Source organism: Glossina fuscipes, unplaced genomic scaffold (genome assembly GCF_014805625.2).
Source record: "Glossina fuscipes isolate IAEA_lab_2018 unplaced genomic scaffold, Yale_Gfus_2 27, whole genome shotgun sequence".
Taxonomy (NCBI): Eukaryota; Metazoa; Arthropoda; class Insecta; order Diptera; family Glossinidae; genus Glossina; species Glossina fuscipes.
Window position 1 is genome coordinate 7,811,120 of NW_023998422.1, and position 24,337 is coordinate 7,835,456.

The following is a 24,337-nucleotide window of genomic DNA, read 5'->3' on the forward strand; positions in this document are numbered from 1 at the left end:
TATGCCGGCCTTGGCTGTTAATAAAGTTTATAATTTTGTGGATTTTTTCGCAAAATTTCCAAAAAAATTATATGCAAAAAAATTGTTTTCTTCTCTAAAAGTCTTACCATAGTCTAGAACTAAGCGTTAAAACCTTTCTTTCATTAAGTTAGATAGACAGATATATATATATATATATATCTTAACTCTTTGTATGATGCTTTTTTTCTTTGTGAAAAATTATTAAAAAATTTTACACAAAATGTTAGTAAAACAAAAGGTTTGCGTGAAAACTCTGCCATAAGATGTTTTATTTAAGGTATTATTTCTCGACGGGCCATTACTTTTCTTTTGCCGATCATCCACGGAAAAATTCATTTTTCAATATCACCGTAAGTAAGAAAGCTTTGCGTAAACACGCCACGCTATAAGTTTTGAGTGTTCCTGAAAAACCCCGATCTTTAGTGATCATCCCAATTGCATCATTTTTTCTTACTAGTATTCAAAATTAATGGTTTCGCTAACTTCAGGCAGCCTATACCACATTACATGCAACTGACTATGCCGAGTATATCTCAGTATTTTTTGCATATTTTACTTTAAATTCAAGAGACCCAACGCGTCCAGCAAACGACGCTTTTTCGTAACAAACTTGACGTACTCAACGATTAAGAAGCTTTATACATATATTACTTATACTTTATATATATATTACTTAAACCGTATTAAGATTGCCTAGATATATGTGTGTAAGTATGTATATGTAAAGCAATCGTTGAAGTTTGACATGGAGCAGTATAATAATGCACTCCTTTTAAAATCTGAATTTTTACATAAACTTACTTTTAATAGTAAGAAAGGAAACGTATAAATAGACAATAAAAAAAACAGTCTCTGATCGCTAGCATCTTGGTAAACCGGCTGCAAATTTACATATTTTCTTTCTTGTCATTGTCTACGTTTTGAATCCTTCGTAGAGAAAAGATGTTACTAAAAAAGAGAAAAAACAACAAAATCAAGAACTTCTTGATGAATACAGCAGCGTGTTTAAAAAATTTGCTTAAAACGAAAATTATTGCTGAAACTCTTCGAACAGAGCTGTTTTACCCCGACTCAATATCATATTGCAATCACTTGAAATGTAAATTCTGAAGGACTAACGTAGCTTAAAGTTAACTTTCGCTGTTGTATGTATTCAGGCTACAAGGCAAAAACGAAAAGCTAAATTCATACATGATTCCCCTCTCGTTTTAATATTCAGTCTATCATATTGAATTTCATGTATGTAGGTTGTGATTGTTTATTATATAAACTAACGCTTAATGTCTATGTCATATGTTATTACTGTTTTTATGCTATATTGAAATGTACTGATAAGCGATTTAATCGCTATTTGCTATTCACAATTTAAATTATTACGCAGTTATGAATTTTGCTTTGAATGCTATCGCAATAGTTTATTGATCAAAAGAAGTTCTAATAAGCTTTAAATATCCTTACGAAAAAAATTTTTTTTAATCCGGAAATGTTCAAACATTTCTTAGAATATTTGTATCGAAAGCAATATTGTCAGGTAATGTTATATATGTCTCTCTGTAAGACCGAAAATTTATTCATGCTCATATGTGGGGATGTATTTAGTTATCGTTAGTTATCGATTGCCAGCATTTAATTTGTAAAATATGATCTCTTCTCCTTCTTCTCAGCAAATGCTCATTAACTTATTATATTAGCATTGGTATGCTTTTGCTTCGCACTCTTTTTTAAAAACTTGCTCTCTTTGGATCGTGTATTAGGTACTAAATACAATCTACAATAATCAGCTGTTTTTTATAAAGCAACGCTAATTGCATTTCACTTACCATCCATGTTTTTATTTTTCAATTATGAAAAAATTCACTAAAAACTCACAGAAAACTCAAACGTTGTATATATTATGTACAAGAAAAATTTTCCTTTTCATGATTTATATTTTTTTTTTATTACTAACGCGCTATATTTTGTATACTTAAATATATTTTTATAAGAATCTTTACTCATACCGAACCGCACTAGTTAATACACAAACTAAGATAATGTAGAACACATGTAGGCATCATTGCTATTAAATGTGGATAAAGTGGTATATGAATTAATGAGTGTCGCCGTGTTGTGTTCTTCCTATAAACAAACGTTAGATTTGAAATGTTCATATTGTTAGTTATTGTTGTTAGCATTCATCATAGACGGCTTATTAATGTTACCAAACATTGCTGGCGGATGGAAAAGCGAGTCGGAAATTCTATAACTGATATAGTGACATCCAAGAAAAGAAGAAGGATAAATGAAGATGATAATAAAGTTCGAAAATCTGATAAATATATATAGCTTTTCCGGGCACTGGATATCTTCCCTAAATGATTGTTTTGTACTACGTTACAAACTATGGATAGATAGCTCATTTAGGAAAAAAGTCATGTTAACCTTTAAGTGCTCTTTCAAACTAATTGCAAATGTTATTCGAATTATATATTTATTACGCTCCAAAGTTATTGATCAGATATGTCAATTAAAAAACGGAAAAGAGAATAAAAAGACCTACAAGATAACATTTAGTAAACTTTTCTTTCTTTCCTTCTTTTATTTTTTCGTTTTCCCATGCCTTTGTTTTATAAGAGGAGCGTAAATGAAAGATTGTAAGAGGAGATGCATTCACATTTTTTATAAGTAGCAGGAGCCGCAATACCGTAATATTTTCTTCCTTTGTTTTTGTTTCCTTTTTTTAAGCAAATGAAAAATTAATATTTAATATTTTCCTATTCGGAACCAAAGTTGTTTCGAAAAGGCCTGAGTACATTTAAATTAGAAACAATTAAATATTATGAGAAGAGCTGTACTATAAGAGAGGAGTAATCGTATTCACCACCGTCTGGTCAATTTTTGTATCGGTTGAATTTGATTTGTCTGTCTTCTACTGTTGGGGTCATTGCGTTCACAAAAATTGAGATGAAGTATGGAGATCTCAATTGGACAAATTCAATCATGACCGCTCCTTTAATTAGTAAGATAGTGAAATTTACAATCCGCACTAAAACTTCATTTAAAACTTCAAGCACATACTTACCGATACCGTTTAAAACTATAATCAGATCGATTGTTACTCTTCTGTTATTGCGCCTACACAGTACACAATATAAACAACATGAAATTTGTAATGCTTAAGAAGGACCTCTAAGGCAGCCCCTCTAAGATGAACAAAACATTTTTCATTGTTTATAACGCAATAACATGGTAGATAGCAAGGGTTTGCTTCAAGGCCAACATAAATTTTGCACATGCTTTTTAAAAAGTTTACGTTATTAATGCTTTAATTTGCCTATGTGTTATATGAATAGTTTCGTAAGTGTTAGTCTTCAAATTTTTTTTGGTTTTTTTTTTTTTTTTGGGAGCTTCCTTTTCTGGGGAAAAGTAACCGCAGTAACCATTAATTTACCGTAACAAATGCCAAAGCGTATTTTGAGGTTAGGTAGAGCAAACACATAATGATTTTACATTTCATTAAATTGCTGTGGCCTTACTTCAAATATAGCGCGTCACACTCAATGATAATTACGACAACAACGACGTCAACAAAAATTCCCAAAGTATTTCTACTAGAACCTCAGTCAAACGCACATGCATACATGAAACAGCACCTGATGTGTATAGTTACGTGCATACGTGCACTAATACAAAATTCGCCCGATGAAAGTGAGGAGAGATAAATTCGAACCTAAAGTATCATTTAAACTATGATTGCATCCCATCCCTCCATTATGGGCTACGAGCACTTAAATACACATCACTATTACTATAATACACACGTAGAAAATGCGTGTCTACAATCAACACAATAACAAAATCTCTGTCAGGTTAAATGTCTAAATACATATATATATAAACATATATATATATATATATACATGTACGCTTACATATCGATATTCAAAATTAAAAGCTTTTTATAACGAAAACTTCATACCGTAGACAATTCAAAAATTATTGCATCGATTTAATAGCAACAATCTACGTTAAGTCCACATTGGAGAGTATTGACGATTTTGACTTTTGCATGCAGATCAAAGACAATTGGATTAAATGACATAAATACACAAATGCCCGTACACAATATATATATATATATATATACATATACATATATATAGATACATATATATTTGTAGTTATATGAATGTACCTTTATTGATATATTTATCTCCACGTGTGTATATCGGTGTGGAGCGAGCAAATGCCGTAAATCAATTGCTGGTTATTAATGCGTAACATAAACAGCTTTAAATAAAGTTTTGATAATCAGCTATAGCTCGTTATGCAAGCATTTTGAATATTTGAGGATTTATTGAATTGTCTTTCGGGATCAAAGCATACGCAAATAGATCACAATAAACACACTTTCATCTGCACCCAACGGTGCCATAATTTAGATTACGCTTTATTTACATAATCGATTACATTTTCGATTCAAAATATATTTTTTTTAAATATTTTTGATTGTTTAAATTTTCCGATAAATAAATCGTCATCATGATTAAACGATTTTTCTAAATTATTTAGAATTAATAATCTTGTACAGATCTTAGAAAAATATTCATTTTAAATCCATCACCGACGGATGAGTGGTATATTCGTTTAAAGCCCAGAAAGCATATACATTCCAAATCGATTTAGCATATCCCTCTGTTCATCTGTCCATCTGTCCATCTTTCCATCTGTCCATCTGTCTGTCCGTGGTAAGCACTTTTCCCGTCGCAAAAATGAAGCTACCGACAAAAACATTGGAAATTCTTGCGCGAAGATTCCTACTGAAAATGGGAGAAATCGGTCAAAGGACCAGAGCATAATAGTATCCTAGAGCTTCTCTATTTACAAAAATAAAATCTATTTCGTTTTTTGCTCATTACGTATGACAAATCACTAAGCTACTAAGGCATTGCATCATTTTTTTACACAATATTTCTGATAACATATTAAAAATTTACTGACAGTCAGTTTGAATGGAGAATGGCTCTAAATACCGTATCAACTAAGTTATCTTTGTTTTAATTTGTTCGCAGCCGAAAAGCAGTTGCGGAACGTGTGGATCGGTTCACTCAAAGTGAGGCAAGCTAAGTGTGTTAGCTCTAAATTAAACCTCACCTGAGGTCTGTTTCGATGTTTCGATGCTATTCATAAGGATCTGGGTGGTGTTTTGATAAAAATCGATGCCCACCAGTTGTGAATCGTAGTAGCTTGCATATTGATATTGCTCATATCGATGATGAAAAATAATCCTTTGAAGTTGTAATAAACTGAAAAATAATCCGTTGAAGTTGTATGGACCTGAAAAATAATCCTTTGAAGTTGGAATAAATTGAAAAATACTCCGTTTAAGTTGTATGGACCTGAAAAATAATCTGTTGAAGTTGTAATAAACTGAAAAATAATCCTTTGAAGTTGTATGGAACTGCAAAATAATCCGAACATTGGAATGATGTGTTGATGATTTGCAACCGGATTTTTTATATGACGCTATACAAACCGTACGTGCTGCCCTTATGCAAACCCTCTGTAAGATTTTACGCAACCCTAACAATGCAACCTTAGTCGCTTTTCGTGTCATATTTAAAATGCAAGAAGAAAGTTGCCCCTATGTTCAAAAATTGAGTGGAATTTTATACTATTTCCAAAAACTGGGGGTAATTTTGTACGATCAAAAATGAATGGGAATATTGCATGATCAAAAATTAACGAGAATCTTTACCAATCGGTCGAAGGACACATCTGCATTACTACCTAAACCGGAAACACTTCTGCTTTTCAAATGGAATGAAAAATTTTTCTTTTGCTCACTATTCATAAACTTTACCAGATAAATGTGCAAAAATGATGATGCAAGAACAAGCTGCAGAAACCTTTTAAGTAAAAAATTTCTGGACATTTTCAAATTTGGCGTGCGTGTGTCCGTCTGTTCATCTGTTCATCTGTCGGTGTCGGCTAAATATCGCGTACAAATTTCGATGATGGGTATAAGAGACAATGTGTGATTGCTGACTTGACCGATCGGTTCAATTATTGCAGCAATCGATGGTTTCGTTAATAACAATACGCTATAAACATAAAGCACTAACGTAGCGCCCTATTCGGTGGCTTCGTCTGCATCGCGTTTTTTTTGCTCTTTAAATTATCGCGTTTTTTTTGCTCTTTGAATTATCATAACGTGCCTGTATTTATCAACATTCCAGGAATACCTACGAACTAAACAGGATGTATAACGCTCCCCATACAGTATGCTTTTTTAGCCACAAAGCTGCTAAAAATTACCTTTCATGCCCTTTAGCCAGATCATACGTATTAGATGACATAAAGCGTAGACTTAATACTTTCATCATTGCATGTGTAATGTAGCGCACAAATGTATTCTTTAGAAATCTACAAAAATTAATTCAAACACGCATTAAGTTGAATCATTTTTGCCAAAATCGCATATGTTCCTAAACGACCTTACATCGTTTTCTTTTAAATGCCAAATAGTTGTCTGTTTCCATAATGTATATATATATACATATATATATATATATATAAATATAGTTATATATATATATATATATGATTCGCTAACAATAGGAACAAGAATTTTTTTAAAAATATTCCATTTATTTTCTTATATTCTTTAACTTGTTGTACCTGTCTACTCACATATACAAAGACAAATATGTTTCCGTTATAAATTTTAATTTGAGTTCTTTCATCGGAACGGTGTTCACAGCAACCGTTGTACCGTGATGATCGTGACAGAAACTGCAATGTCTTATTTTCTTATAATCGGACAAAAGACGAAGAATTTGCAAACGTCGATGTTGACTGATAACGCAGTTCAAATGCGATTTTACCTTATTCAAGCAACGGCGACACCTGTCGCTGTTAGTTTTATAACTATGCCAATAATCGCCGATCGGAGTCTCGCCGCAACGGCAGCATTCGGCCGAATTGTATGGTGAACAGATTAAGGCTACAGGATGTTTAATTTTTCGTCGTGTTCCAAAGGCTGACAAGATTTCGAATCGGGGACTTGGTTTATGATAATCATACATATTTGGTCTAAAAAGCACAACATTTTCATTAATATATTTAACGTCGAGCGATTAACGCTTGCTTACGGTGGCGTTAAAAACTCTTCTTGTACATCACGTTCAATTCCAGAATTGAAAGGCTTGGCATTAGGCTTTACCAATTTCGTCTCACATATTACAAAATCAGTTCCATATTTCTGCATCTGAAGTGGGCGTGAACGTGCTACATTGCTAACCATAGGGCCATATCCGTAGACTGAAGGTGTCTAAAAAGAAAATAAATAAATAAATAAATGAATGAATGCAAGAAGAGTGAAATCTGTTAAGATCGAATTTGTAGTGGAAGAAAAACCTTTACCTTTTTCATTAAGTAATTTCTTCCATCCACACAAGCAGCCGGTCCTGGACTACGATCAGCATCTCCCTGTATAGCACGCATAAAAGACGACAATGCAGGTCCCGACAACGGTAGTGTAACTCTATGAAGAGTGGTCCCAAAGGCGATTGCCGGTGGTGGGGCAGGATTAACAATATATTTGAAACCTAGAAAACATTGAAGAAAAAACTGATATGATCATCATTTTACTCATGGATGATGGCTTTGCGTGATCAGCTCAAGCATTAAATTCTTTGTTTTCATTTCAAAACGATATTCACGTAATATTTCATTTTCCATATGCGTTAATTCTTGTAAGAACATTTCTGCTCATTCGCACAAGTTCACGTCTAGTCTCGTGGATGGCAACTGAACGAATTCATTTTTCTAACAATCAAAATGTTATTTGTATTCAACAATCACAATTTACACTGAGAGAAATTCAGTGAAAATATCTTAAGCAATAAGCGTTACAAAGCAAATTTTTATCCAAAGAAAGTATGAACCGGGCAACCATACCATAATTCAGTCGAGAAGAATGCTGGCAGAATTACAACCGATCTGTCGATCAATTAGAATATTCGTAGAACGCGTCTTGCCTTAAGAAGAGTCTTCGCACTTGTGGAAGGGATCTCAGAGAGCGGATTTATTACCATCAGCTATCAGCTTTCTGCACTCACTCCTCTCCCTCACCCTTCCTATCTCTACGTAACTATATATATATATGTATAACTTTTCAGTCGCTTAGTCCTTCATTTTGTCTATAAATTTAATGTCTTCCAAGACCAAAATCATTACCCCGAAATAAATTAATAAAATATTACCTTAATATCCTCAAAAAGAGAACGTTTATATTAGTATTAGTAGTATAGTAGCCGTGAAACCCGTACAACATAACCTCAATTTTCCTCAATTATGTAAATTGTTTTAAACTGTCTTCTCTTAGGGACCTATGTTGGCGTCACGTCAATATACCACAAGCTCAGATTAAAGTGGCGAATTGCTTTAGTTACGAAAGCCAAACATCATTAGGGTAACGCCACAATGAAATCCATTACTTTACAAGTTCGGCTTCTTTAGCCTCCAAAGTACTTTCTTACTTCACTAATTGAAAGGATATAAGGAATTCTGCGTTATCCCTGAGCGTTGATTAGATAAATGCATTAAATATCATTTGTTCACTACTGTTACCAAACCAAATACCTTGCAATTGACTGACCGCATGGCCAATTGGTTAACCAAAAATGACTTGAACATAAAATGAACAAATGGGCGTTTGCAGCAGCTTAATTAGTATTCATTAAAAAAAAAAAAACAAAACATTCAAAGTGTGACCGAAGCAACCTAAATTATCCATAACTGAGTAATAACATAGGTGATGTGTGAATTAGCGGATCACTGTACGGTGTGTAAAGAAAACTAGATTTAGAAGTAACCACCTTTGGAATTCTCTAGAGCTATGAAACTACGACAAAACTCAACAGTAAATGATGCAAGCCTTCTGCTTGGTTTGCAAAACGAGAACTAAAAGAGAAATTTCCCTTGAACACACAAAGCATGCTTTGACTGCAACCGTCCAATCCTCCTTAAGCAGCACTGCTCTCATGACCGACTACTGAAGCGATTAGCAATTAACTTTTAGGGATAGGCTTGAGACAAACAAGCCAGATAGTTAGATAGTATCTTAGTAAAGTAAAGGCAGCTTTAACCTAAAGTCAACACTTACTTTCAATTTAGGTATAAACAATCAAGGACTCTTTACTAAATGACGCCATTCTGAGTACCACAACACAAGCTATCTCGGCAATATTTGAAAATTTCGAAACATTATTTAACTTTCTTGTTTCCATCTATATAGCCACGATCCTTTTCATCTTCAGATTGAAAGTTGCCGTTATGTAATGTCTTTTGTCAATTTGATAATGAAATTTATTTCAGTGCGAAAATTCTTATGCATATTTATTTTTAGCATGCTCGCATGATATTTATCCTCCATTGGCAGTTTATTTTGAAAGTTCAATAACTAATCGCAAAGCCACGTTTCACTCTAATTAATCAATCATGCTCACGCACCAAACACATAACGCAAACAACATTTACAAAGAGCGCATAGGCAGCACGCACCCTTCCATTCACATACCTTCCATATTACATTCGCGCTTTAAAATACCCTTTAAAATAAAATGTAGCTAAAAAAAAAAACTTAAAAGAAACACTATTCCTGCAAACGCTTATCGCTTGATGAAAGTCGTTAAACGAATAAAATAATTGTAGATACAACAAATGACATAAAGAATGAATGACTATATAGTCAAAGTTTTACTTTTATTATTATTATTTTGTTATTTTCTGATTGCCGTAGTGTATAATCTGTTGACAAAACAAAAAACAAAAAAGAAAAGCGAGGAAAATTCTTGCAATATAACTTATATATGTTAATTCATGCATGTGTGTATGTATGTATGTATGTATGTATGTATGTATGTATGTATATATTAGGCAATAATTTGTTTAAGTAAATGTCCTCTATCGCGAAATCTACAACAGCTTCGATATTATATCTTGTCTCAAATCGCGTCTACTTTTCCCTTAACTTAACTGATTTCTGGTGTATATAGCAATTGTTGTTGTTTTTGGTAATCGAGGCGTGTATTCATACACAGTGCGTTTACTTTTGAACCATTTGCATAAGTAAATCTGTTGATAATGAACTTGGATGCTCGATGGGTAGACCCAAAGCACGATCCCAAACAAGCGAAGCCAATACGCCGAGAGAACGCGATACACCGAACAATACCGTATAGTAGTTCATTTCCTTCATTCCATAGTATTGCAATAAAACGCCAGAGTGAGCATCCACATTAGGCCAGGGATTCTTAACTTTTCCAGTTTCCTGAAGAATGGGCGGAACTATTTTATAGATTTTGGATACCAACTGGAAAAGTTCATCATTAGGTAAATGCTTGAGAGCGAATTCACGTTGGCAGGTGTAGCGAGGATCGGTCTTGCGCAGTACAGCATGACCAAAACCAGGCACTACTTGACCCGATTTCAGGGTTTTCCAGATATATTCCTTCAGTTGCTCTTCGCTTGGATTGCAACCAGCTTCTTTTTGCAATTTACGTAACCAGATCAGCACTTCCTGATTGGCCAAGCCATGTAAAGGACCAGCTAAACCGTTCATACCAGCGGCAAATGATAAATAGGGGTCACTTAAAGCAGAACCCACCAAATGCACCGTGTGAGCTGACACATTGCCACCTTCATGATCACTGTGTACAGTCAAATACAGACGCATTAAATCGGTAAACTGGGGATCATCGTAGCCCAACATCTTAACAAAATTAGCAGACCAATCTAAACTCGAATCGATTGACTTTGAACCTTTTCCATTACGATATGTATTACAGTAAATGGTGGCAGCTAGCACCGGCAGCTTAGCAATCAAATCCATGCTATCTTCAAAGACATGTTCCCAATATTGTGATTTGTGAACGCCGTCTGAGTAGGCTTTCGCAAATTTGCTGTCACAATTCATGGCAGTAATGGCAGTCGAAAATTGTGACATGGGATGCAAGCTAGTGGGGAAATTGTTCAGCATGGTCACAACATGTTGTGGCAAAGCAGCACGTGCAGCCCACTCGCATGAAACTTGTTTTACTTGAGCCTTGCTGGGCACTTTACCAGTCAACAATAACCAGAATATTCCTTCGGGCAGAGGCTGCTCACCGCCATCAGCAGCCGGTAACACTTTTTGCAATTCGGATATGGACAGACCACGAAAACGAATACCTTCCTCAGCATCCAAAACTGAAGTTTCTGTAACCAGAGCTTTAATACCACGCATACCGCCGTACATCATATCGATAGTGATTTCACCCATTTTAAACGACCCATATTGTTCACGGAAATTCTTTACTCTCTCCTGTTCAACTAGAATCTTAGCAGCTAAAACGTCACGCAAACTGGTATCAGCTGATATAAAACGAACGTAAGAGCCCAAAAGAGCGTTTAGTTTCTGAACTTCGGGAATTTTACGCGTAGTAGAAAAAATACGATAAATCGACATGTTGTAATAATGCGGACTTTTTTATATATTTATATTTTAAATTCAGTGTTTTTGTTTTTGTAACGATTTTTTTCGATTTGAAATTTATTATAATAAGGACGGAAGAAGATAAATATTTTTTTTAGGGTTCTACAGACAAGTGTTAAATGTTTATGTGTAGTGCAAAGAAAAAGAAGAGGAGCTTTGTTGAATATAACACACACGCACTCGTGCACTCTCAAAAAAAATATATGAACGAGAAGCAAATGCAAATCCTTATCGTTCAAGGAGAAAAAAGCAAAAGCAAAGCAAAATATGAAAGAAAACTTTATTTTTATTTACACTTACATGGCACGGTATACGCTTTTTATAGGCTTTCAAAGAAACAACACTTTGTTCGTATAATTTTATTTAACTTTTCCCTCTTTCATTAACAAAAAACAACTTGTTGTCGTGTATTAACAATATTGGGTAAGTAAGAAAGAAATTACTGCCATATTTCTTTGCCGTAATTGTATTAAATTAGCAGTGAAAAGATATGAAAGCACATTACAAAATATTCCGAAATAATTTTCTTTCCAACCTATCTCAAGAAAAAAAAAAAAAGAAAAAAAATTCCCAGTAGAAGAGAATAGTGAAGAAAATTAAAAAAAATTAAAAACTTTACATTGCTTCTAAATATGGAAGAAATTCTCGCATGAGATAATCGCACTTAAATAAATTCACTTTTTCAAATGCAATCAAAGACATATGCGTGAGTATGCTAATAATTGAAGTTAAAAAAATCAAAATTGTTTTCAAACCTTTGCAAGTTTAATGTAATACTACATTATACTATTAAGTCCACGCCTACAAGAAAGGAAATTCGATAAAGATTAAAAAGCAAAGAAAGCTACAAAGATGAAACGAAAGGATGTAGAAATTCCGTTTAATAAAATAAACTAAGTATGGAAAAGGGCTTTTCTTGACAAAGGCTTTCCCCGGTGATAGTTTACTCACTATGCCTTTCCATTCGAAATGCAATATATGCACAAATGTTAACCTGAATGCAGAACACTACTTCTTCCCACACTGCTCGAGCTGACAAAACAGCCTCCTACACCTGTTGGTTCGTCTCTATGTGAAAACAGCAAAGTAACAGAAACAACAGAGCAAACTTTTCGAAACTCGCTTTACTAGATATATGCTAACAGCTGTAAATCTGTCGGATAATACAGAATAATAGGAACAATTGATAAAAAAAATCATGGTAAAGTAATGCGAAAATATTTTCGAATTCAATTTACCTGGTGATCGTAAGAACATCAGTTCGTCGTAGAGCAGCACTTCCAGACAAAGTCTGGGATGTTTACGAAAATATATAATTCAGCCTATATATCGTATGTATATATATCGTACATATTGTATATATTTTAAAAATGAAAACAATAGATATTAATTGTTAAATTTATTTATTGATAAATCTTTTAATAAGAAGAAGATTAGAAAGAACAAAAATGTACCGAAAAACTATGTAAACAATGCTTGAGTAAGATATTTTCACCATGTCTCGCATTAAGTTTATTAATAAAAAGGAAGCAAAATGCTGTTGAAACAAATTTTCACAAACTGTTCAATGAAATAAAATACAAAAAAAAGAGAGCACAACAACTATATTTAGCCGACATCGAATCTTTCTTCATATTGTTACAGTTCAAAAATAATTCTTACATAGAGAGAATCTATAAATTGATCTGCCGATTGTAGCTCTTCTCATTCTGAAATTCAATCTATCATCTCAAAAGGTAAAACCTAATGATACTCCTCGCATATCCCCTTGGAAGAAATCAATTCCAAAATGAATTAAATGGATTGTATCAAATTTTAGTTTTCTAAAGCGATTCTTATTATATTACATATAGTCTAACAGATGTATAGATGACCGTACAAAATTAAAATACTTGAATACTTGAAAATACTTACAAAGCGAATAAATTCATTAGTGTGCCTTTGATTTTTTAGCTGACGATGGATACAAAAAAAAAACATTACACGTTACATAGTGTAAGCTTCATCATAAACGGAAAGCGCCTAAAGAGCATGTTTGTAAATAAACTTCAGCGTATGTTAAAAATTGTAGACGCATGTTTACCGGAACCACTAACAACAACAATTATATACATAGATGTATGTGTGTGTATGCTGTTAAACTTAATAAATGCAATTTTTCTTCTTTTTTCTCTTTTTGTTTTTTTTTTTTGTTTTGTTTTTCTACCTTTTTTTTTTTAGAAACTTTACTCCGCAGTAATTAAAACTTGTACTGAAAACGTTTACATTTTGGAAAAAGCGGTACACACACTACAAAAAAACATAATAAATATTTACTTTTAACTCTTTGCAAATCATAAATAAAAGCAAGTTTTGCAGCAAAAAAAAACAACAACAACAAATTCTCTTAACGTTGCTATGTTGCTCCATATTGCTCCATATTTTCTTTGTAGAGTATTTGTTAAATCAAAAAAGAACAGCCACTGTGATATAAATATGAAAACGTTGATGAATTTCTCAAATGGAAAACATATCTGCAATAACTGTTCTCTTCAATTTAAACAATTTTTATTGAAAAAAAAAAAAAAAAAATTTATAATAAGAATAATAACACACACACATGCGAACACATTACACGGCTATTCTTGCGGTATTGAGGCAATCTTTGTGTGATATCAAAGAGGGCCGGCATTGGCAAGACGTTTTCCTCGCATTTAAATACTTTACAGAAATAATGCTTAACTTCACAAAAAATTGCAAATGTCCGAAAATCCAAAATTTGAACTCTTTTTAAATATATCAGAAATTTTTTTTTGACTGTTCTTTCCATTAAAACTATGGTTAGAAATTTATGTTAAACTTCGCCAACTTGTCACAGACACGTCACTGACCAACTACTGCAAAGAAAAATTCTTATCATATTTGTTAAAACAAGTAAAAATATTACAGTGGGCCGCGATCCACCATATCCTAAACCACCCCACGATTATTCATGTGAAGACAGTACTCTGATTCGGGCCGTTTCCAAGCACGGTCTGAAACGAAACTGAATACATTTGTGTTTTACATAGTAGGTGATCTTATTGAATCCATTATTCTTATGTATATAAAGTAGAAATATTATAGTGGGCCGCGGCTCATCATAAAAAAAATACTCTACATCTCTTCACAGTTATTCATATATTGAGTGGTCAACAAAGTAATCCGATCTAAATCATAATCTGTGTATCAAGTTTCATCGAAACTTAGACCCAAGAATCGCGGCCTCTGGGTTGTACACCAGAAAACAAGAAGGACGGACGGACAGACCGGCTTAGAATGATTCAGGAATTGATTCAGCATCGATCGGTATAAAAAAATACATGAGTTTACCTCAAGTCTTCTGAGCGTTGTATACATACGCACAAACTTAATACACCTCCTTGCGCCACAAGGGTGGTGTCGAACATGAAAATTAGCTATTAACGTGTTTGCAACACACTCTCATAGAACAGCCAAGTGATTGAAGAAAATTTTCGAACCTTTCGACGAAATCAATCCTTCAAACACGATTAATGGAACCTTACCAACAACAAGTTTCTCAACTTGTATTCTTGTAACCTTGAGAGCTTTAATAATAGGTAAGTGAACAGATCGATGCAATTTAGTATGCTCTATAGTTGCGAAAGGATTAGCAGAACTAGTATATGATATTACAGACTTTCATAACCAAAATAACCAAGCACCTGCCTACGGTAGACAGAATTTCTGCCGGGCGGCAACATATTATAACAGGATAACCGTCCAACTTGAACTTTTTCCAATTTAAATAATCGTTTACAAACCAGGGAGGCCCAACATTTCTTCTCATAAAGGCCTATTTATGCCAAATTAATGGTTTCCGTGGAAGCAATAGAGAGTTTTTAAGGCTTTGATATATAATGCGTCGGATCGAATATTTTAAAACTTCTTCTTCTTCTTCTTCTTCTTGAACTATGAATGTGCGAGTCCCCCGCTTTGTGGAAGAAGGCACAAAACTTTTAGCTTCGATTTCTTTCAAAGAAGCACTCAACTTTTGACCGAAAATATGGCTTATATGTCATAAAAAGCTGTTATTATTTTAAACTCATTCGGGTTTTGGTCTTACCATAACTCTCTCATTTTCATGATATTTATGATCACCACCAAGGAAAATTAGGCAACAAGCCAGCGAGCAATTGCGAAAAGGGTTAGATATGTCAGCTTGCCATTCCGATCCCGCCCAAATCCCTCTTCCTTTGTCGGAATTGTAACGCTTACCAAAAATTGAGCTTAAAAGAAGTAATCAGAATGCATTCTCGATTAAAATCGAAAAAAAGAAGACAACATAGAAGAGTTTAGGGAACGTGATCTCTATGCAAACCGAAAGAGAAAACAAATAAAAAGTTTAAATAACTGTAGATTTCAAATTAAAAATATACATAAAAAGATTTATCAAACACCTTCAAAAATAATGTCGGCGAGAGTCCGCTGGTAAAAAAAATATACGTATTTCGTTAGTGTTGATAAAGATTCATCTGCAACTTTTTATACCCATGATTTTGTTAAAACGTTTGCACACGTCCGTCGGTCCATCTGTTTTTTCCCAAGGACATGCCTACAACATTTTTAAAAATGTAAAAAATCAAACGCGCCCACTCCACACCATCGTAGAGCATGAACATATAATTTTTTTTTTTTATGGATTTGATAATAACGGTGATGGGTCATCGGTCACGACCAAATATAATTTTCTTACTTGTTTATATTAACTTTTTATTGTATTAAAATATATGTTGCATAAAAATCTTTGCAATATAAAGGAAAATCACTGTGATATAATTTCTAACCACATATCACAACGATAGTTCCTTTTATTGTAGAGATTTCTCTTATCATCGAGAATCACTTTATCGAAATACCATTGAGGCTAATTTAAAGCAACGAGCTAACTGGTTGTCTAGCTTTAATTGTCACAATATAAGTAATAATAAACTTCATCTAAAGCGTAGACAACCAGCGAAACTAATTGCCCTAATAATTAATAACTCTCTCGGCATATTTAAAAAATAATCACTGATGAGCATTTTAAAATTATAGCGCGAGTGTTCGGTCTAGTCACTCAATATAGAAATATGATCAAACGAAAAAGAGAGACTAAGCCGACAATCGCGGTTTAATTTTAAAAGTAAAAAAAAAAAAAAACCTGAAAAAAAAGAGAAAATCTATCAAACATATACTTAAACACTTACGCAAAAATTTTGATCCTCTTAAGGTTTTTCATAATAATATTCGCAAAAACTGTTCAATCATCTTCAAACATTTATTAAGATCTCATAGTTATGATGGCAGGCTTTCCTGCAATCGCTGATGGGCACTTGCAAACTAAACTAAATTTCATTACTTCGTCTCTGATTAGTACTTTTTAATATAATAATTTGGCCTTCCTCAGAACTTTTCATCTATTTTCGATCTATTCGCTTCTTTCCTTTAGAAGAGAAGTGAAAGAGAAAAAGAAATTCTACAAACTTTAGCCTCTTGCTTGGAACGATTAGAAAAGTGAAACTCTGAGATATAAGAAGATTATGCGCCTAACTGAATATGAGGAAGACAACGTTCCGTCTCTTTTCGATGCCATCAATTTTTTTCTAAATGCACCCTCATTCCAACATTGATGGTTAATCACAAATGCTATGAAAATGGAATGGAACTTTTTAGGTTGAAACTCTTTCGAACCTTGATTTAATGATTTAATCAAGCTTATCAACTTATTTAATAAATGTATTTGAAGGTCACAGGAAAAAAAAAATTATATATATCTTTGCAATAGGTAAATACATAACCTCTAAAACCTAACCTCAATTAGAGAAAAGAAAAACTTCGTTAATCTAATCTTAGTAAATCGCTTATGATTTCTCATCATCCATACATGAACCTATACATCGAAAACACTTGGAAAACTTGAAAAAATTGCATATAACCTCACTTTTCGTTTTACACTTTGTTGAAGTCCAATCCTTCTCGAGACACACTTGGTCCAGTGTTTGCCTAATCGTCATAAACATAAACTGGACGAGGTGTATCTTAAGACAAATTAGTCATCTTTATAAATAACCCACCAAATAACACTGTTATCACTTTCACGACGTTTTTTGGTTCCTTTACAAGACAAACTTTATCCAGTGGATGATCGTTACCAAAAATGGTCACCAGTCCTGCACAAAGTTTATCGTATAATTAAAAACCACGGAACAAGGAACTTTTTTTTTTTTTAACATACTTTAAACCACTTGCACATTGTACGTTCAACTGACGAAGATGGCACGTACCATCATTATTTATATAGACATTGAAGGGTTTACCTGACATCAGAGCGAATTACGCCATGTTTCTCCTGCCCTTTGTCCTTTTTCTTCGAATACCTTTTGCATTAGTAGTGGCTTAGGTTCTCATTTTACAGCTATATTGTGGAAAAGTGATTGTAAATCTTTTTACAACAATCACACATCCATGCATGCACTTCGTTATGGATGTAAATTTGTCTTACTTAAGTTAGTTTTCGTTTCTTTCGAAAATGTTATCATAAATATTTCGGCAAATTTGCCATTGACTCATATATATTTTAAAGAAAAACTTGATCGTCAAATCACCATCCAATATAACTTACTTTAAATAATTAAAGCGATTATTGCGGAATATTTTTGCCAATTAACTAAAGAAATTTTTTCTTAACTGCTTTAGATAGCGCGTCCGATTTAGTAAATCGAAGATAGAAAGACTACAAGAAATTTCCGCAAACTATACAAGATTGAAACTCATGTTCCGCACATCTTAAATTTATAAAAAAGAAAGCTAACGGTTCACGGTTTAATGTACACCAAATCCTCTTTTTACACATATGTCTGAGATAGTAAACCAGAGATGGAAAAACTATATGAAATGTCCGCAAACTATGCAAGATCGAAACTAAAGCTTGGCATATCATGAATTTATAAAGAAGAAGAAAACTAACGGTGCACGGTTTAATGTACACGAAATCCTCTTTTTACACATATGTCTGAGTTAGTAAAAAAGAGATGGAAAAACTATATGAAATGTCCGCAAATTACGCAAAATCAAAATTCAAGCTTAGCATACCATGAATTTATAAACAAGAAAAAAAACTTACGGTGCACCCACAATTCTTTTTTACACGTGTGCCCGAGTTATTAAGCCAAAGATAGAAAAACTGTAAGAAATTTCCGCAAACTATGCAAGATCGAAAGTCATGTTCCGCATATTTTAAGTTTGTAAAGAAGAAAAGAAGAAAAATAACGGTACAGGGTTTTATGAACACCATATTCTTTTTTTACGCGCACGTCTGATTTAATAAACCAAAGATAGAAAAGCTACAACAAAATTCCGCAAACTGTACAAAATCCAAACTCAGACTCGACATCATAAATTTATAAAGAAGAAGCAGGCTAACGGTAAACTGTTTTATTTAGTCGACAAATATTTAACCAATCAATTTTTGTAAAAAAAAATGCGTATAAAAAAAGTTATTGGCTAAATTCAAATAAAATAGTAGATTGTCTAAAAAAGCAACTGAAAAACACAATAAACAATATGAAAAATTCTTATTAGAGTTCACTTAAGAATTTAGTTCGGGCTTGAACACTTCAATTCATTAAATATTTTAGAAAAAAACAATTACGCTTCGCAGAACGGAAAATAACATCTAAAATTACTACAATATCACTGCTATAGACCATAAAAAAAAAACTTCACCAGAGATTTGCACTAAAAAAATTCATGAAAAACACTCATAGAATATTGAAAACCGTTTTAAACCAAACAATTCGTGTAAAAAGAGAATTGGTTTTCTTTTTAACATATGTTAAACCAAATTTCGTATAAAAAGAGAATTTGCTGAATCATGTTTAGGTATTGGGTTGGCAAAATTTTAAAGTTAGCAACTCTTCAAAAGGATAACGAAACCTGCAAGCACTTTATATGCTTGCTAGCCAGAAACACTAATTCTTCCTCCAATTAGAATTTTCATTTCAAAATAAAGATTTTTTAAATTTTGATAAGAAGGGTGGAAGGATTACTGGGTACAAGGGTTTGCGCGATCTGTTAGACGAAGAAAAAAATTAGGGGGATTTTTAGTTATGTTCAAAATACACATGAGAGTGTAGTAGAATCTCCTTTACCAGAAAGCGGTTTAAAAAACAACAACTGAAGATTTAAAAAAAACAGTTAAGGAAGACAGCTGCACTGCTAGTTATATATATATATTTGATACATTAATGCTATTACCATCCTTCTGTGTAGAAGAGAGATATCATAGCTATATATACTTTTATATGTAAATAGTTTAAAACTCTGCGTTACATCGACTCTAGCTGTACATTTTCTCCTCCACCCCTTTTTGAATATATTATAAAAGATACAGATAAAACTTCACTTACCTGCAGAAGATTGCACATTTCATTTTAAAGTGAAGGAATACTCTAAGCAATAAAAAGGCAAAAAAAATGGTACAGAAATTTTATTAAATCCTACCGTAAAACTTACAGCAATAAAACTCTATAAGTAAATGATGGGAAAAACCAAGAAAAAAGGACAAAATTTTCCAAAAGGCCACTAATGAGCAAAGGTTAGTGTGTCTTTTAATTTGAGTTTTAAGTTGTTTTCTGCATACATTCACGGTTTTATAGTTTTATGGTTTCGCTGGTAATTCTTTTCGCATTTCATTTTCCAACGAATTCCCTCATTAGTTAAGTTAAACCAAAAACGATTAAAGGCCAGTTACATAGAACTTCTCGCGGATCGCCAGCATTACTCTCCCATTTGTGTAAAACCAACTGCATACACTCGGGACTTTCTTTTCTTGCAACAGTTAACCTATTGTCGACAAGGTTTCGATAATCGCGACTAAGGTTATCTGCGTTGGTTAGAAATCCGTTCAAAGAAACCGTGTAAAAAATACATGGCATATGTGATAAATTTTAAGATATGATCCCCAAGTTTAAAAAATTGTGCAAAATGATTTTCATTAATATTTTCTCTACACGTTTTTTTCCACTGTCGAAAATAGAATTTTAAAAAAAAAATATATTGGCGAACCGTGTTATTTCTAATCGTGTAAAAAAAGAATTGGAAGTAATCGATTCAGTAAGTTCACATTGTGCTGAATCGGTCATAACTCCCTCGTAGCTTAAACTACATTGACTTTGGGTCAAATTTTGAAACTTCATGACATTAATGATTTTTACTCGGATCTTCTTATCCCACTCATAATACTGCGATGACTTTCTTTTGAAAAGCAAAACCCCTTCCTTTCCTAAGCTAAAGATCAGATGGACCGACCTTTCTTTCTTTTTGAAAAATTTTCTCACAAATAACGTAAACAACGCCAATGTCACGTATGTAAATCTCGAAAAATTATACTTTTCCGGCTTTAATTTGTTGCAATGCCCTCGGGAACTTAAAAAAACGCCATGTGTGTGGGGTGGTTTGCCTATAATGCCGCACACGCTATGGTGCTGTGAATACAAAAAAAGTGACGTACTAGGGGTACGGGTATAAAGAACAGTTCTTTCAGATTGCGATGCGGATTGTCCACGCAATTAATTACAAGAATACATTTCTATATGTATTTTTGACGGCCGCTGCAAATAAACTCAGCTTGGACCGAACTGCATTCTATCTATCTCTATTCTATATCTTATGGTGGTCATAAAATTGGATCTTTGGAACATATTCGTCTTATTGCAACGAATTACTTAACTAGTAGTATATCTCCATGATTTTGGGAGGAGGAGGAAAGAGTGTAAAAATTAAATAATATGAAGCATACTCTCTCTAATGTCTTTATCTTGGGCTGTATTTAACTGTAGTCCTTATTCCATTCAGTGTAAGTAACGTGGGAAAAGAGTTTTTTAAATTTAGTACCAAATCCTTTAAATAAGATATCAATTACTTTTAATCCAAGAACTAATATCACCAGCATCAGGTTAAACTAATGAGAGCAACAGGAACGTAAAGCATATTATGCGATAATATATGCGACTTACCTTCGCTTTTATTCATTTTTAAATAAAAAACAACAAATGATTTTATTTATGATTTCAAAATTGCTTTTCACTGCGAACGTATTCGAAAGTGCATACTTTATTTATTTGAATGATTTCTTGCTTATCAGTGTGTAGAAGAGTAAACATATTTACATTAATTAAAGACGTGAAAAAGGGGTAACATTGCTTTATGCGCCTACGTATGTATGTAAGTGAAGCTATGTAAATAAGTATAGCAATCGATATGGATTTGTTCTTAAACGATATAAATGGAATATATATGGTATGGTACGGCAACGGACCCAGGTATGTGAAATGAACATAGATTTATGATTGAAGAAATTAACCTGGGGGTAATAATTGCAGGAAATAAATTATGCTTTAAGATGCTAAAAATGTAAATGTTAAAAATAAATGCAAATAATCGTTTAAAACTATACTTTAGCAAAATATTTTATTTAAATTTTTTCAAGAGTTTTTCAAAAAAAAGAAAACTGAACAAGTTTCGTTTTAAAATTAATCTCCGTCAAACTGACAGTAGAGTATCATAGAAATGCAAAATACTGGGGAAAAACATATTAAAGCAAGAATTTGATTTAAACTCACATATTATAATGATTATCAAGAGACAAACTCTTGCTAGTGGTATTAAAGTAGAAAGTTAAAATTGAGGTTAGATAACTGAGCCATTATGCAGAGAACAGATATCTGCCTCTTACAGAAAAGTAATAATAGATTTTATCATGATTAGATCGAGTCATAAGTAACTTCCGGTTTTTTATCACAGTTTTCTTCTTGATTGGCGTGGATTATGGACCACTATTACCTTTGAAAGCTTCTCGTCAAAGTCGGAAGGACGTTCCGTCTTTCGAGATCGTATGTTCAGAACGAAATTTTATTATATATTTAAATTTCAATAAGGCTATGAAAAGAGGAATTCTTGGTGTGCGGCGTAATAGATCTACGGTAAACCCATTTCTGTGTAGATATCTGCATCTAATAGGCTCTAATAGGCCGAGGGAAAGGGAAGGAATAAAAACATCGTAACCGTATTAACTGAAGCGAATTGCTTGTGGTAGGCGTCTCTGTCAAGACAAAGCAAAATGTTTGAAAAGTTCAGCAATAATTCGGATATTCACATCGGACCTACGGCTAGAGGGGTACGTAAAATTAAAACTATAGCCATCTGGGTTATGGAAAAAAGAAAACTGGAAATTGTCGCTTGTACTAACTTTAATACGCATTGCAGGCGGCAAGATTCGAAATGTTCATTCTGAGATCGTTTTAACCTATTAACTTTTATGGACCGGTCATGTCAATTACGAAAACAACAACTAATGAGTCGTCCTAAATTGTTATCTCAACATATCTTTTGCATTTGGCAAAGTTGAACGGCATAGAAGTCTCGCTAGTATAGCATGGGTAAATCGATTCGAAAATTCCAAGTTAATATAGACTTTCGAACATCTCTCCCTTGCAAGACGTTAGATAAGAAATGATTGTCTATCCTTGGACTTGGGGATGATCTTTTATTTTGAAAAAAAACGAAAGACTAAAAAGAACGATAGAATGGCATTTTAGAATTGATGGTCTTGCGTGGATGGGCTTCTCAGTCGTCGTATTTACAAAAGATATCATCTGTGCGTGTATAGAAAAGTGAATATTGTTGGGAACCATCAACTCGTAACGAACCTTCGTGAACGAGAACCCTCATTCCAAATTGTTTCGAATTGTCGCTATTGAGTTTGTTCGATTAGCAAGCACCCTTGACACTTGACACTTCAAGGGCAATAATGTGCATATCTTCACGCTGATAGAGATAACTAGATACATCCCTGCCCTAAATTTTAGCATTCTACTCCTGTTACTTAATTCAGATAGTAAATTTCCCTCTCGATTTACAATAAAAGTAGTTTTTCAATTGTGTGATAAATTGGACGTACGAAGCACCCCTTATGGCGATGGATAAAGGAAAAGAATAAAAAAAAATTTTTTTTTTTTAAATTTTATTTTATTTATTTATATTTCACTTTATATTTTTTTGGAATTTTTATTTTTTTTTTTTTTTTTTTTTTTTTTTTTTTTTTTGTTGTGATTAGAACTCTTTTCAGTTTTCTTTTTTTTCTGTAAAGAAAGACCAAAAATGAATTATTTCCTTTTTGTTTATACAGTGTCCATATATATATATAGATATACATATACAGGGTGTACATATATACATATATATACGTGCATATATGCATATATAGATTTATATACGTATATATATATTTACATACATATATATATATATATGTGTGTTTATAGTGTATATAATAAGCATATATAAGTTTGAATGGAGTTGTGTATATTTGAATGTGTGCTTATGTAAGTTAAATGATTTAAAGAGAAACTCGTTTTGTTTTAGATAAAATTTAAAATTTTACTTAATTTTCTTTGCAAGATGGTTTATATATCTGTCGAAACTATTGTTGCTGATAAACAGTTGATGGTGTCTGGATGGTGGAGTATAAAGCAGCCATCTTTCCACAAAGTTTGTTGCTTTTTTTTTGTTTGAGAGAACACAACTACAATTTAGAAATGTTTGTGATTTACATCACACAAAATAAGCAAAACAAAAATTTATATATATATAAATGTATACATATATATACATATATATCAAACAAAAATGTATATATGTATATACACACGTATATATATATATATATGTATATATATATATATATATATATATGCATATATGCACGCATTGTGTACA

General features: G+C 32.8%; 2 protein-coding genes across 2 annotated transcripts; both read right to left on the reverse strand.

Moving 5' to 3' along the window:
• Nucleotides 1-6,689: 6,689 nt before the first annotated feature.
• LOC119635838 lies at nt 6,690-8,338 on the reverse strand. The gene is made up of 5 exons (XM_038030846.1): nt 8,268-8,338; nt 8,090-8,155; nt 7,426-7,615; nt 7,155-7,333; nt 6,690-7,095 (listed from the first exon to the last, which is right to left on the reverse strand). The coding sequence occupies exons 1-5, from the start codon at nt 8,336-8,338 to the stop codon at nt 6,690-6,692; spliced, it is 912 nt and encodes a 303-aa protein (XP_037886774.1).
• Nucleotides 8,339-10,051: 1,713 nt separating this feature from the next.
• On the reverse strand, nt 10,052-11,512 carry LOC119635962 (probable citrate synthase, mitochondrial). The gene has a single exon (XM_038031011.1). The coding sequence runs from the start codon at nt 11,510-11,512 to the stop codon at nt 10,112-10,114; it is 1,401 nt and encodes a 466-aa protein (XP_037886939.1). The 3' UTR covers nt 10,052-10,111.
• Nucleotides 11,513-24,337: the final 12,825 nt, after the last annotated feature.